General features: G+C 37.2%; 1 protein-coding gene across 4 annotated transcripts in view; it reads left to right on the plus strand.

Annotated features, from left to right (window-relative positions):
• PTPRQ (protein tyrosine phosphatase receptor type Q) overlaps window positions 1-14536 on the plus strand; it is a 148854-nt gene that overhangs the window by 65480 nt on the left and 68838 nt on the right. For all 4 annotated transcript variants that reach the window (XM_076333599.1, XM_076333610.1, XM_076333619.1 and 1 more), the window contains 5 exons: window positions 1376-1558; window positions 2260-2361; window positions 4743-4863; window positions 8636-8796; window positions 10357-10502. In XM_076333599.1, the coding sequence (XP_076189714.1) occupies window positions 1376-1558; window positions 2260-2361; window positions 4743-4863; window positions 8636-8796; window positions 10357-10502 (713 nt within the window). The remainder of the gene's footprint in view (window positions 1-1375; window positions 1559-2259; window positions 2362-4742; window positions 4864-8635; window positions 8797-10356; window positions 10503-14536) is intronic.

Below are 14536 nucleotides of genomic sequence, written 5' to 3' on the forward strand. Positions count from 1 at the left end.
TTAGGCAGAATTGTGGGCTGATTTCACTGCCTCTCATGGCATTTATTCCCTTTCTGGATATTGCTTAAGCAAAAATTATTTCTATTTTTGAATGTGGAGTTTCATCAAATGTCAGTACATTTATAAGAAAGTTTAGGGCATCCTAAAGCACACCCATGCCTTACTTGGCCTTTTGGGCAAATTGTGCTGTCATTGTATGATTCTGATTTTCTGGAATAAGATATATTATGCTCTCAGACCAATTTTGGATAATGGAAAACATACTCGTGTATTTGTTTGGGGACAGACAGACACATACATACAAAAACCAATTGTCATGACACAGCAAGGGCCAGCTGCTCCGTAAGGGACAGGGAGCCGAGAGCCGAGGGAGTTCCTGGGCCAGCAGGGCAGAGGCCTCACTAGCCAGGACTTGTCCCACCAACCCCCAGTGAAGGGAGCAGAGCCGGTCTGGGGGTGACAGCCCGGAGTCCAGACTGACAAACACTCCGCGGTGACGAGGCAGGTCTGAGGTCGAAGAAAGTGAGTTAGCAGGTTCAGTGACACTAACCAAGTCAGACAGAGCCCCGTGACAGCTGGGCAGGTCTGTAGTGATGGGGCCAAGCTGAGGTCAGGCTGCGAGATCAGCCTGTAAGTCGGGGACTAGATCAGTGGGTCCATGGCCAAGCACAGCCATGGCAGCGATGCAGCAGGAGATGTAGCTCAGACAGGGACAAAGCACAAGAGCTCCGGCTGAAAGCAGCTCTCAGAGGCCAGTGGTCAACCCTGGCTGCAGCCTCACTGCAGCATTGCCTGGGAGCGTGTCACCAGCGAGGAGGAGGCAGCCCTCGGCTACACTATTGCTAAGCTGGGCCTGAGCCCCAGCAGCCAAACCTCCAGGAGGGGGGATGCTCTCAGGGCCCTTACAGCAATATGTTGGGCTCCCTTTGTTTTTCCGTACAAGTATTCATACAGTTTGTATAGATCACCCAGGGAAAAGGAAGAAAATGCAGGTTGCTGATACAAAGTGTAAATGATGGCACTACAACATGGAAAATCTCCTAACAATAGCTAACTTGGAGGAATGCAGTGATAGTTATGGGGTGTTAGAAGGAAAGTTTAGCATCATGCTCCAGATTTTTTTATCTGGCATGTTAAGGTGATTTCCATCAATTTTTTTTTTTTTTTAAAGAATGACCCGTTCCTTGTTACAGTGTGTGTCTGTCATGTGTTTTTGATCTTCCAAGTCAGCCTCTTTTAAAATTTATTTTGTACAAAAAATAGGATAAAAATCAAAATGTTTACAATGTGTTTCATTTAAACCAGTTTAAGAAAATGCTTAACACATCAATGAAACTGACTGGAATCTTTGGTGAGTCTAAATTTTGTCTTCTAGTTCCTGATTCTGCACCAGAAAACATAACCTATAGGAACATCTCATCCATGGAAATTGAATTATCATTTTTTCCACCATCCATTCCTAATGGAATCATACAGACCTACACAATATATCTCAAGAGAACTAATGGAACCGAGCAAAGAGTCATAAACACTACTTTTCTGACGCTACGTATTACAGGTCAGTATATAATGATCTGGAACTTACGGCAACTGTAAGTTGTTCTGAGAAGGGATCAGCAGACCGATGCAGATCAATTAGTTCATTAGTTGGACATGATCCTTCTTATCCTTACATAAAGTTATGTGCTACCTGTTCTGAGAAGTAGCCTGTTGTGTCCTGCAGTAATGTGGTAGAATGGGCCACGATTGGTATAGACTCCAACATATATCTCATTGTATTTTAGATGTTTAAAGTACAAGGAACTTCAGTAGCTTTTTTTGCATACCTATCGTTGTAGCAAAGTAAACACTGAAGTCACCTACACGTCTTTCTGATCTTATTCTGGATAAAAATAAATACTTCCCTTTCCACTCACCTTTGCATCTTTTTCTATGTTCTGTCATTATTACTGAGGCATGACGCAGCAGTTAATGCTGGGAGCTCAGTGCCTTAACCAGTAAATTTTCAGAGTACAGCCAAGGACAAACTGTAAAGCATTCTAGGAATATGAAGTATAAACTGGTAATTAAGGCTTTGTTCTTTTGGTCATGAAGAATACTTTGTGTTCAAGTTTTCCTAATGCTTATTTCAGTTTCTGAAGACACAGATCAATGTAAGTGATGGGCCTATTCAACACTTCAAAACTACTTACGGTCCATTAAAAAACCTAATTTGAACTGCTGAATGGTTGGTTTAATGAATTCTTCTTCTTTGTTTAGATTTAAAGAAATATACAGAATATACCGTAGAAGTGTCTGCTAGTACCACAATGGGGGAGGGCCTTCGTAGTGCACCTCTGCCTATACTGACTGATGAAGATGGTAAGTCAGAACAGAAGTTGCAATGTATCATTGTCTGCCTGTAGTCTTAAACTAATCTTACACTTCATGTCAGATATGTGTAGGTTTTATATACTTTTTTTTGCAATTATATCTCTGTATTGATATCTGTATCTATCTACCTACACACATACACACACATCTATCTATCTGTTATTTAATATACTTATCAGTACAAGCTATGTGAAGTGGCACAATTGCTGTGCATGGACATTTGGTCTTACCAATATCATGAATTTGAAGAATCTTAATTTACTAATATTATTTTAATCTAATACACCACATGGTAGAATTAAATATTGTGTTTGGTTCTGCAGACATGTGAGAGCTGGAGAAGGGGAAAACCACCAAAAGGCAGCTTGAATGGTCCAGGGACATTTCTGGGTCTTTTGTTTGGAGATTTTTTGGTTCTTCTAAACAGATGCATGTACACACACACATATATATAGATGTAAAATTATTAATATTATGAAAACGCGCAAAGTCCATCATCTGTAGTACTGGACTTCCAAATTGAGCAGGGGAGCGTTCTGCACTGCAGGCTGAGGGTGGAACACAGTCATTGCATCCTCTGCTAATTAGTACAGTAGGTCACAAGTCAGCAGAGGAACCTTAAAATGATATTTGTACCCAATTTAGTTGCAGGAAGTTATCATTGGTCCCCTCTATAGTTTTTGGAGGGGGAATCCTGAAAAAAATTCAAAGCAGAATCTTAACTTAGGTGCTGTGAATCACGTTTTGGAGGAACCTGTGTCTGTCCCTCTCCATTACTTAGGGAAGGAGTCTCTGGGAACCTAGACTGAAGCGGCATTGACACAAACCTCCCACCAGCTATTCCCAAATTAAGTCTCTTTTCATGTCTTAGGGAGCACTGACTTGCCTAAGATCCAGCTTTTGATGATAATGGATCTTTGCAAATCTCCAAGATGTTGATGGGCTTACATTCACACTATCAGTAATAAACGTTTGCTCAAGAGTAATGTTGCTGGAGCACACTGGGAACAGCTAATTTGGATAAATCCATTTTTGCAAAGAGTATTTTTATTTAGAGCAATGTAGATTCTATTCTTCAGGAAAAAATATCCTCTGAATAAGAACTGTAGAATGAACTAGACGTGCCAAAAAGACATGACATTCACAGTATGACAGATCTTTTATTATATAGCCACTGAGGATAATGTAACAAGTAAAACACTAAATACAGCTGTCACCATTTTTCGCTAGTACAGACATTCACTGAATTTAGTGAACCTTTGTTCATGAAAAATTTTTTTTTTCTTAAATGTACAGAGTTCTAAAACCTTCATGCCAACTTTTGAGATAATGAAAGAAAGAACAACTGAAAAACAACAATATTTATAATACACCACATGTTCTTTATTCACAGGAACACAGTGTTCCAAGGTTCAGACCAAATGTTTCATAGATTTGCTAATAGCTATGCTCATATTCTCAATTTTCATGCATGACTACGGCTATGACCTGAATTTTTAGTGCATGATGCTCTTTGGTTTAATTTGAGAAAAACAAAAGTAATTCTAATATTACTTCATAGTGATACATATATCCGTGAATCAAGATGAAGAAAAAGATTTACTTCTCAATAACATGCTAATACAAAGCAGTATCACTTATGCATGCATGGGTATATTTTTCCTCAGCAATATTTATATGAACTTTAGAATGAGATCAAACATGGTCTAACATTTTCATTTACTTGCATTGTTTCCCTACACAGTTGTGATATGGTGTCATGTAGAGTTCACCTTAAAATGAATTTTAAGGGTCTCAGTCAATGCCTGTCTTTATTTGCCCTTGTAACATGTTAAATGTATGAATGTGGTCCTTATTTGATGGAGTGTATAGATTTTACTGCTGCCTAGTATCCCACATTTTTATCATCTCTCAGTGCCATGCTTATCCATTTTTCCACCTCTTGGTGCTTTGTATAATTCTTTACAGCACCTCCTTTTCCTCAGGGGAACTATTTTGCTATATTTTACATGTGTTCATACCTATAAAGCTCTTGCTTTTATTAGAAGGGGAAAAAAAAATTACAGCGATGTACTTGGACAGTAGGTGAATCACTGTGACCTACCCGTTGCTCTGTTTTCTCATGAAGTACTTTTTCCATTGAATCACAGAAACAGATGTTCTAACACCACCATGCAAAATCTTCTTTTATCATCTGTCAGAAAAAGGAAAAGAAGCTGCGCCTTAACATTAGTTGGTGGATACTGTACCAGTGTAGTACAAAGTTCACTTTCCATCACAAATAATTAAAAACCTATTTAAGGATGCTGCATATCCCATCGATCTTAGCTGTTTAACAAGATGTTGTGTCCTGTTCTCTCATTTTATAGCTCCGAGTTCTCCTCCAGAATCTCTCTCCGTAAAACAGTTGTCGGGTGTCACTGTGAAGTTGTCATGGAAACCTCCGCTGGAGCCAAATGGAATTATCCTCTATTACACAGTTTACGTCTGGTAAGATTTTCTGGAAGTAGTTCTGAGGATAAATATTAATCTGTAACCTATCAGGAATGTTAGGTTTTTCTTACACAATGTGTTGATTACACGTTTTTGGAGAACGAATATTCATCCAGCACTTAAAATACTAGCCTTTTGTATATACAAATTCAAATATAATGTAGTAGCTGAAAATTGGGATATGAAATATTTTGTAAGCATTTTCAATATTTTTCTAAAGGTTATGTTATGGTAAATGAATTCAAATTTAAATTAGAGCATGGTGACTATTTTCATTATATTCTGATTAGGCCTATTGTAAGGCAGGGCACAAGCCTATGCTAAATTGTCAAGGAGATTTGAAATAGGCTTCAAATAGAGAAATATTGCTTCCTTTTATAGAAAGTGTGCAAGAGCAATGTTAAGAGTCTTTGTATGTGCTATCAGTTATGTCTACTGTTATATTTTGTATTTATTATATTCATAGCAAACAAGTATTTTTTAACAGATATTTTTCATTTACTGTGTTTGGTTTTTTTCTTTCTTTTCTTTTTCCCTAATTTTTTTTTTCTGTCATCCCTCCTGGGATCTTTTTTCACCTTTAAAAAGGAGTTTTGTCACTTTAAAACTTGCAGCTTCTGTCCTATTCTCTGCATAACATAGTTTGGTCTAGTGATGTGGCATCTCTTCAAAGATCTATGTATAATTTCTACTGGGAGTGAAAAGATTTTGTTATTGATCACTTTTAATATATTGCATTTATGCTGTACCATTTTATTGCCACCACTAAGGTGCGGAAAGCAAATGCTAACGTGCACCTTATGAGATGTGAACCAGATGTGCAAATCAGTAGTTGTTATAAACACACTACTATTGAGCTTACATTTATTATTTTAATGTAACTTGACAGTTTTGGGGTAGGGTTCGGCCTCAGTTCCTACTGTATTTTTTTTACATTACAGCTTCTAGTTTAGCTGGTGATAAGATGAACAGGAGTGAGCTCTTCTTTCCAGAAAAGTTAAATTTGGCTTGTCTTGTTACTTCTGCTGTATTGGCAAGGTCTGGCGCTCTTTAACCACAAAAAACATTAAATTAAAGACTATCCTCTAGTTAGGAAAAAGTTACTTCACGATAAGGATTATGGTTTGATACAGGCTGTGTTCAAAGACTTGAAGTTATACAACTTTTCATCCTTATATTGCCTTAAAGCTTACTGCTTTTGTTATGACAAATGAGTTAGAATTATTTTGAAAAAACTGTTAATTGACCCATCTTTCTAAATATTTGAATTAAGCAACCACATAACTTTTTGCAGTAAGCCTTGTCCTTCTTCCTTCCATATTCTCCTTGTTCTGTCTTATCTGTCCTTACTGTGCAATATCTAAAATTAGAGAGGCATTAGGTATCACCTTGAGGCGAGGACATTGGAGAAAATCTCCCATTGCCTTCAAAGGGCCACAACTTCACTCCTTCCTTGGAGTTGGGTTGGGTTTTGGTTTTGGTTTTTTTTTTTTGGGGGGGGGCAGGGGGGAAGAAGGGGAATTTTAAGTATTTAACAGAATTGTCTATACAATTTCATAAAATGCATTGCAGGGTGAGATTTGACAAGGCAAACTGCCATGCCGTAGTTGATACTTTTGTGAGGCATTCAATATATTTTGGGGGAGATTGTTAATCCCAGAGCTTCTCAATAAAGCAGAAAGAGGAAGGTTAATACAGATGTTAAATAAATTTTCCTTCTCTTAAATGTATTGCAACAGTTATAAAGAATTTGGTAACCTTTCTTTAATGGATTGGGAACAAGAATCCGCAACTACTAGAATAGAAAGGGTAATATCTGTAATGTTTTCATTGTTATTGTCTTTCATGGAATTTGTCACAGGACAAGGTGGTTTTGGGCGCTAGCAGGTAGCAAAGCAACTTTCTGCGTGCCTTGAGTCTACAAACTCACGCTCCCTGAGTCTGCAATTCTAGAGTATTAAAGGCATATTAACAAAATCGCTGAACTTGTATATAGCTATTGTCTTTTGGCATTATCCTGTTCAGCAAATTTTTGTGAGATAATTACTGACTAGATCTACTTTGAGGTACAGATTTTTAAGAAAATATGGTACTTGTTTTTGTCAAGTGAAAGTATGCAATTTCTTAGAACCTGTTTTCTCTGGGTTTCTGAAAGATCTCATTTAAAACTTAATGTTATTGTTCTTCATTAAAATTCCTTGGCTTAGCTTATTCTGCTAGGTACTTTCTTTCTCATTGTCTGTGAAGACTGCAATCACTTTGATCAGTGTTTTCTTATTATTTTGATTGCAATCTCAGCTATTTCTAAAAAGAAAATCAACTTTTCTTGAAACACCCCAAGCTTTTGTTCTTCTTCCTAACTATGCCTGATTGTGGAAACATTTTTTGGCAAATAAGATGTTATAAGAATGCAATTACTCAGAGTAGAAGTGTTTGCAGCACTAAGCTGTGGATTTTCTTCTTACTTAAATTATAACCAGTTATGTTTTTCCATGCTAAGAATATATTGGGCAAAGATCCAAGAAAAGATGTATAGAATTCGATAACTGCAGCTGCAACCTTTTGTATCTCTTTACTGACTACTCAGAATGTCAGAAGTTTGGGAAAAATGTAAATGTTGTTAACTTCCTCTGTTACCAAGAGCGTTTCCCACGTCAAGAGACATTCCACTCAAAATCTGAAAGGGATAGGGAGAGTTTAGTTTTTTCATTCTTATACATTTTCTGATTCCAATTGTTTGTCAATGTAGCTTTATTTCAGGAGTATCAGATTGTGGTCTTTGCTAATGGGACATTCATTCATTTATCAAAGGATGAAAATCAGCCCATCTAATAATTTTGAATCAGCCTTCCCCTTTTTTAGAATTAGAACTCATTCTCTTGTTTGTGAAGAGCTCCACAGTGACTCCTGGAGCAAGATATTCGGTTTGACTTGTCAAATTATCATCCCTGTATGAAATCCCGTTAAAGACACAGGGCGCCCACTCATACAGAAATCTTTGCAAGAATGGAACATTAGCTAGCTTTTTTCCCTGCTATTTTTTTCATAAAAGATCAAATTAATTTAATAAGGACTAGCAGACTTTTTGAATTCAAGTTAGTTATTTCTGTATCTTATTTTACTTTCTGATAATCATTTCATACCTATGCTAATACCAGCGTTTTATTAATGTTACATCTTACAGTCTTTCTAGGCGGGTTTTGACCTGACTAGAGTTCCATTCTGATCCCCTGCTACATTCCACCAGAATTAACTCAGCACCAGCTAATTCCTGTTCCATATCATCTTCTATTATTCCATTTATAACTTCAGCCTTCTGACCAATTTCACAGAGTCACAGTAGGGCATGCTCCCTGCTATAATCTTTTTATATTTCGCTATTCCTGTCCGGGGAGACAGTTTAGTTATGCCCTACTGTGTCCTTCCCAAGGGTACCACATAACCATTTGATAGCAGTTACTAGATGAACATGCTCCTCCTTGATATTCCGTATAATCATTGTCTTTGCTGATGTAATTTACAAATAGATTTCTGTGGGGGGTTTTGTTTGGTTGTTTTTTTAAAGCAAAATTAAGAGGCCTATTGTGATGCAAGAGTACAAAAGTGAGCTTTTCAACATAAAAGACGAAAGTTATCCCAGTCTTTTTTTAAAGCCTACAATATTTGTATTTACCACACTATTGCATTTTTCAATTTTATATCATATGCCACAGTTGTATACATACAGAAATGGTGTGTATATATAATTAATAAAATACTTTTCCTTTAGGAATAAAATGTCAAAAAGGAATGTTAATGTAACAGAAACATCATTGCAGTTCACAGACTTGGAAAATAACTATGAGTATAGTGCTTACCTAACAGCAAGTACAAGATTTGGAGATGGCAACATAAAAAGTGATACTATAACATTCAGAACTTCTGAAGGAGGTAAGCTTATATGTAGCGTGAATTTCATTCAGCCTTAAATTTCTTTCAGCCTTATTTCAGTTAATAAAGCTGCTGAAGTAGAACTGGCATTTGACTGGTCAAGAAGAGACATTCTACCTGTTTGTTTGCATGTGTCTCTGTCTTTGTGTGTACACATATCTATGGCTCTATAAAATTATGATGGGTATTTCTGTTAATTTACTGAGCAAAACTTTGCATTTCCCTTCAAGACAGGTAAGATTAAAATAATTCTAAATTTTGAAATAAATGAAATTAATTTTCTAGTATATTTTAATAGCTCTGCTTTATCTTGCTGTGACACAACTTCTGATAGGGAAAATACTCTTTAGAGTCTCTCTCACAAGTCTGAAATGGTTTTAATTTGAAAATGAAATCTGTAAGTGTACACTGATTTGTTTATTCTATTTTAATGATTTTATACTTCCAGCATGGTAGACGACTTTTATAAATGATCTTACTATATATTGTGCTTTGAAAGTCATTCAGTTTAGTTATTGTTTCTGGTTTTCCCATCAATTATATTGCTACGATCTGTTCCAAAATGGATAGTGTGCAGGCATATTTTGGAATCATTCTGCACAGATAAAGCGACTTCCCAACACACAATCACTGGCAGGATTAGCGTCTATCCAAGCCATCCCTCAAAAGACTCTAAATCATCAGGCTGTAGGTATTCCCAGTCTTTGCTATTGAAGCTGTTATGGAAACATGAACTGACTTTTTAGGGCAGGATTTTTAGGAACTGATCCTGGAGTTCCCACTCCAATTAATATTTTAGTATTTTATACAAACTAGAACAGCACAAAGCAAGAGAGATGAGATAACTTACAGTGTTCAGTACTCTACTGCATGTTGTGTAGAGCACTTTCTTGGATGGCGAGAAACATGGATTTAAATGCTCTTAAGCTGATTTAAGGAACTGAATTTGAGTCTCCTACATCACTGTGCTACTGAGAAGGACCATACGCTGCTATTCTTTACAGGACAGGAGGAGAGGCTAATTGAAGAAGACTTACAGAGTCCTTCCTGCACGTTTAATAGGCTGAGGAAAGAGGAAAAACCAGAAATGATCATACTGCCCAAGCTTAAGTATCCGGTTTATCTACATGAGCTGGGAGCCTAAATTCTGTTTATAATCAGCAAAGAGAGAACAAGACATTTAATTTAGGTTTTCTGAAACAAATCCTTTTTTTTCCTATTAACTATATATGAAGCATAGAGGCCTAGCTCAGTCAACTTCCATGTCTGCAAATTAGACTTTCCATGTGCCCAAACCAGTAAGTACAGGACAAATTCTATAAGAAGAGAGTATCTGTTTACAAATGCAGGTAAATACAAATGTGTCTGAAAAAATAGGGCTTTAAAAATTTATTTATATCTACTATTTTATTTCATCATTTCCAGAAGCATTTTTTATACCATAATCAGAAATACATTTAATTTGACATAGGATGTTGTCAAATCTATAGTGGATGTTTCTCAGGCACTAAAATGTACAAACCCTTGAGTTAGGTATGCTAAAACTTAACATTTTTCCAGCACCAAGTGATCCACCGAAAGATGTTGTGTACAGAAACCTTACTTCCACATCAATAATGCTATTCTGGTCTCCTCCTCAAAAGCCTAATGGAAATATCCTGTACTACTCAGTTTATTTCAAAAATAATTCAGGAATATTCATACAGGTAAGCTTACTTTTATAGTCTTCTTTTGTAGAATTCAATAAAGTGTTCTAATAATCCATTAAAGATTAAATCAATTTTATAGTTATCAATATATTGTTTTTTTCATATTTCCTTTATCACAAGGCAGTTTTTTAACGTATAAAGACAGAAGCACATCTTGTAATCATATGTGTTGCATTGTGCATCTCATTGGACATTCATATCATTAAGCATTAAAGCAAATAGGTTTTGTATAATACTCCATATTGCAAAGTTTATATGTACATGTATATACACACACATACTTGTAATACATATATATGCACAACATTTGTAGATAGATAAACACAAGACCCAGTACATTCATTGCACATCCTTAAGACTGTTTTAGTCTAATCTATCAATTTGAATAAATTTCTGTAACAGTTCTGGTTTTACTTTTTATGCATGTTTGTACAGTACTGAAAATAAGAAGATAATGTCAAAGCAGTGAATAGATTATTATTTCATATTTTTGTTACTCTCAAAAGGAAATTACTGTTTAGTATATTGAAACAAAGATATTGAGGTTCCTAAGTTAAAGCATAAAAGACAAATAAAATGTTATTTATAGTTTTTTGGTGATCCACACATTTCCATGTAGGTTTCTTTTGTTGCTACTTTCATCCTTAATTATGCACCACACTTATTAATTGTATATATAGTTTTCTGTTCTCCTTTCTAAGAATATATTATGTTACAGAAATATAATAAGAAGAAGTAAGCTTCCTTTACAGGTTTTCGGTTACAAGCTTTACACATGTGGAAGAAAAGAAAGAAATATAAATTCATGAAGAAACTAATGCATGAAAAATTACTTCTACTGCATAACTTTATGCTCAAGATATGTCTAGTGTGAGGTATGCTTGTGTTTGAGGATAATTGGAAGAAAATATTCACAAATTTTACAAATACCTGTGACTGAATAATTGCTGACATACTTCAGCGTACACACTTCTCTGACTTCTGTGAAGCTGTGTGGTTGCCAGGCTCTGTCTGCATAGTTTCAGATGCAAGCAGGACCGTGCCATGAATTCACATTCTGATGAGATTAAAATCAGGGCTACAGTTCAGAGCTTCAGGCTCTGCTTGCACACATTGCTATACCAACAGCATTTTCTTAGCCTGACAAATCCCTGGAGAAACCTTTATACCAGTGCATTACCCGAACTAGCCCATCCTATGAAGAGTGTCTACGTTTATCTAATTCTTGGACAACTCAGGTGATTGTTAGAGGAGGACTACAGACTTGGGCTATTCCTGCCTTTAGGAAGGTGGAACTCTGAGGTGAAGAGTAAGGTGAAACTGGTACACTGAGAGCTATAATCCCTCTGGATGTGCCCAGGACTCTGGAAATGAAGGAGCAAGATAGGGAAGATGGAGCACAGAAGCACTGGCCCAGCAAGGTGAGGGTCCAGTTTCATTATCGTGTGATGTAGTTGGGCAAGGACAGGATGGTGGCATGGGTGGAAGTTACCGCTGCTTTGGCATATTATGTGGTGGATGGCAGAAAAGTGCTGATGATAGCTCCACTTCTAGGTGTGGAAACTACCATTTTCACCCTTTCAGCTTTGATTTTTAACCCATCCCTCTGCAGAAAGCTATGAGAAGATAGGTTTCAGCTGCTGTTGCATCTGTCTCTTACTGGCCATGGGAGATCACCATTAATCTCTCAAATCATGATCCACTCCTAATCTGTCTGCTTCCCTTAACTCCCTCTGCCCTTCACATGCCTCTCTGTTCACTATTTGGCATGGCAACTGCCGTATCTACATTGCACTCCTATTCTGTACCTTGGCATTCCTGTAGGTGCAAGGCAGGTCTCAAACAGGAGGAAAAAACAACTCTCCCCTGCTCCCTTCTGTCAGATATTTTGTATTACTCTTTTTACAACAGAGAAATGTGTGTGAAAGCCAGCCTGATATGTATATATATATAATATATATATGACATATACAGACAGTTGTAAGTGGTATGAGCGTATGCACACATACAGCTTACAACTATCTGCAACTTAAAAGTATAACCATATAGTTGCAGGGTCTGTTGGTAAGTTTTGTATTGCACACATTTGGAAAGAAATAACCCTTGGTTGGATGCTTCTGCACTGAGGTCACCATTCTGCTTATCTTTATCCGAACTGTATTTTCACTTTGGGAAATGATATAGGAGAACTAAAAAAGTAGTTGATCTTTTCACATTTCTAGGAACCCCACCTGCTCAGGCACTCTGCTGTAGGCAGCCATTCTCTGCCAGTCTTTCATCTGCTTCTTTGTCAGAACATAACAACAGAGGTCCAAGTCTTAAAGTATATCTTCTAGATGCCTGAAAAACCGTCCCAGCTGAAGCATCTCAAGCAAATTACCATCTTCCAATGCTGTCATAATCTGAAATAGATATAGAAGTCATACTAAAACTACTATTAATTCTGTTGTCTCAAGTTCTCGCTTCTACTCGCATGTTCTCAAACTCCTCAGGCGTATTAATACCCAATAAGTATAAAGCACTGATTACAAACAGCAGTGTTAAAACCAGGAAATCAGTAGCAGCAGAGTAAAGCATTTTGTTTAGGGGGAAAAAAGCAAAAGACCTGAGATAAAGGATGCAGTTTACTCCTTGACATGATGCAGAAACTTGCAGGAAAAATAGTTTTCCTTTAAAAAGAAAAAAAAAAATTGCATGCCTTCATAGGGCAGAAAAATAATATATAGTTTCTTTGCTTTGCAGGTCTACATCAAAAATCACACTGCGGCTGTCCAGTCAGAAGGCCTGTGATGCTCAGACCTAGGATTCAGAACCAGAACAGCAGAAGGAAAAATTTAGTGATGGAGATTAGATTTGAGGATTTTGGTATCTGAGTAGGCTGTTTCTATGGGGATGCTGACAGGCTGTAAAAGAAAAAGTGTCAGAGAGGGAGGAAAGACTGGTAGCCAAATAGAAGAAACCACCATTTGCACTAGACTAGGTTGAAGTCCAGCTTTATCGTTCATCTTCTGCTGCCATAGGTCTAGGGAAAGTGCTACTTTTTGGTTTATGTTCACTACTCTGCCCCACTGCAGTAAAGATGGGACATATTCTGACCACGAGCACTTCCTACGCAGATGACATGGCACTGTACCTCTTGTTGACATCACTTCTCTGTGATGCTGCTGGATTCCTACAGTTCGAGCTTTCACTATTTGCAATAGCAGCTTTGCAAATTTTGCTCTGTGGTTTCCTTACATGATGCTTGAAGCAATCATTCTGCCCACGTTCTCAGTCTTATCGAGGAAAGAAGTCAAAGAATCTATGGAAGTAATTGTCTCATTGCTAAATACTTATCTATAAGAGATATCATTGACTTGAATAAACTCTTTTATTCAATCCCTCTATACTTGTGTTTTGATTAGCAAGAAGATGGGAAAGGTGCTAATTACAAATACAAATTTATGCTTGGAGAAAGTTCTCCAGTGTAGGAATTCCAGTACAGATGACAACTGTCCTGCTCTGCCAAACCAGACAGGGGAACCAGGAGCTAAGCAGAGAAAAAAAGCCCATTCCCCTCTAGAGACTGAACATTAGACCCCAAATCATCCAACCCCTGTACTTCAAGCCAACCTAAGTGAACATGACTGGATACAGTTCAGAGTGAAATTTGGCTTGGTCTGCCCTCAGGATGCAGACAAGAGATGCAAGCAGTGTGCTATATTAACTTAACAATCAAACATTTTCTTTCACCAGTGTGACCAAAATAGGGACAAAAGGGGAACTTCCCTAAAATACACTGCAAATTCTTTAAAAGATGGCCTCAGAATGGTACAGCACACAAAAAGGAAATATCTTCACTTAGGTTGGTACTGGAACAGCGTGCACTATGCTCCTTGAGGGAAGGCTTGGATTACCCCTCAGTGTCACCACTCTCAACTGATTGCCAGAGTCAAGTATGTGGTACTCTAACTCAAAACAACAGTGCAATACAATGAACCTAAAGAAGGAAACAGAACAGGGGAAAAAGGTTAACAGTGAAGAACAGCAGC

Source organism: Aptenodytes patagonicus, chromosome 1 (assembly GCF_965638725.1).
Source record: "Aptenodytes patagonicus chromosome 1, bAptPat1.pri.cur, whole genome shotgun sequence".
In the NCBI taxonomy this organism is placed as follows: Eukaryota; Metazoa; Chordata; class Aves; order Sphenisciformes; family Spheniscidae; genus Aptenodytes; species Aptenodytes patagonicus.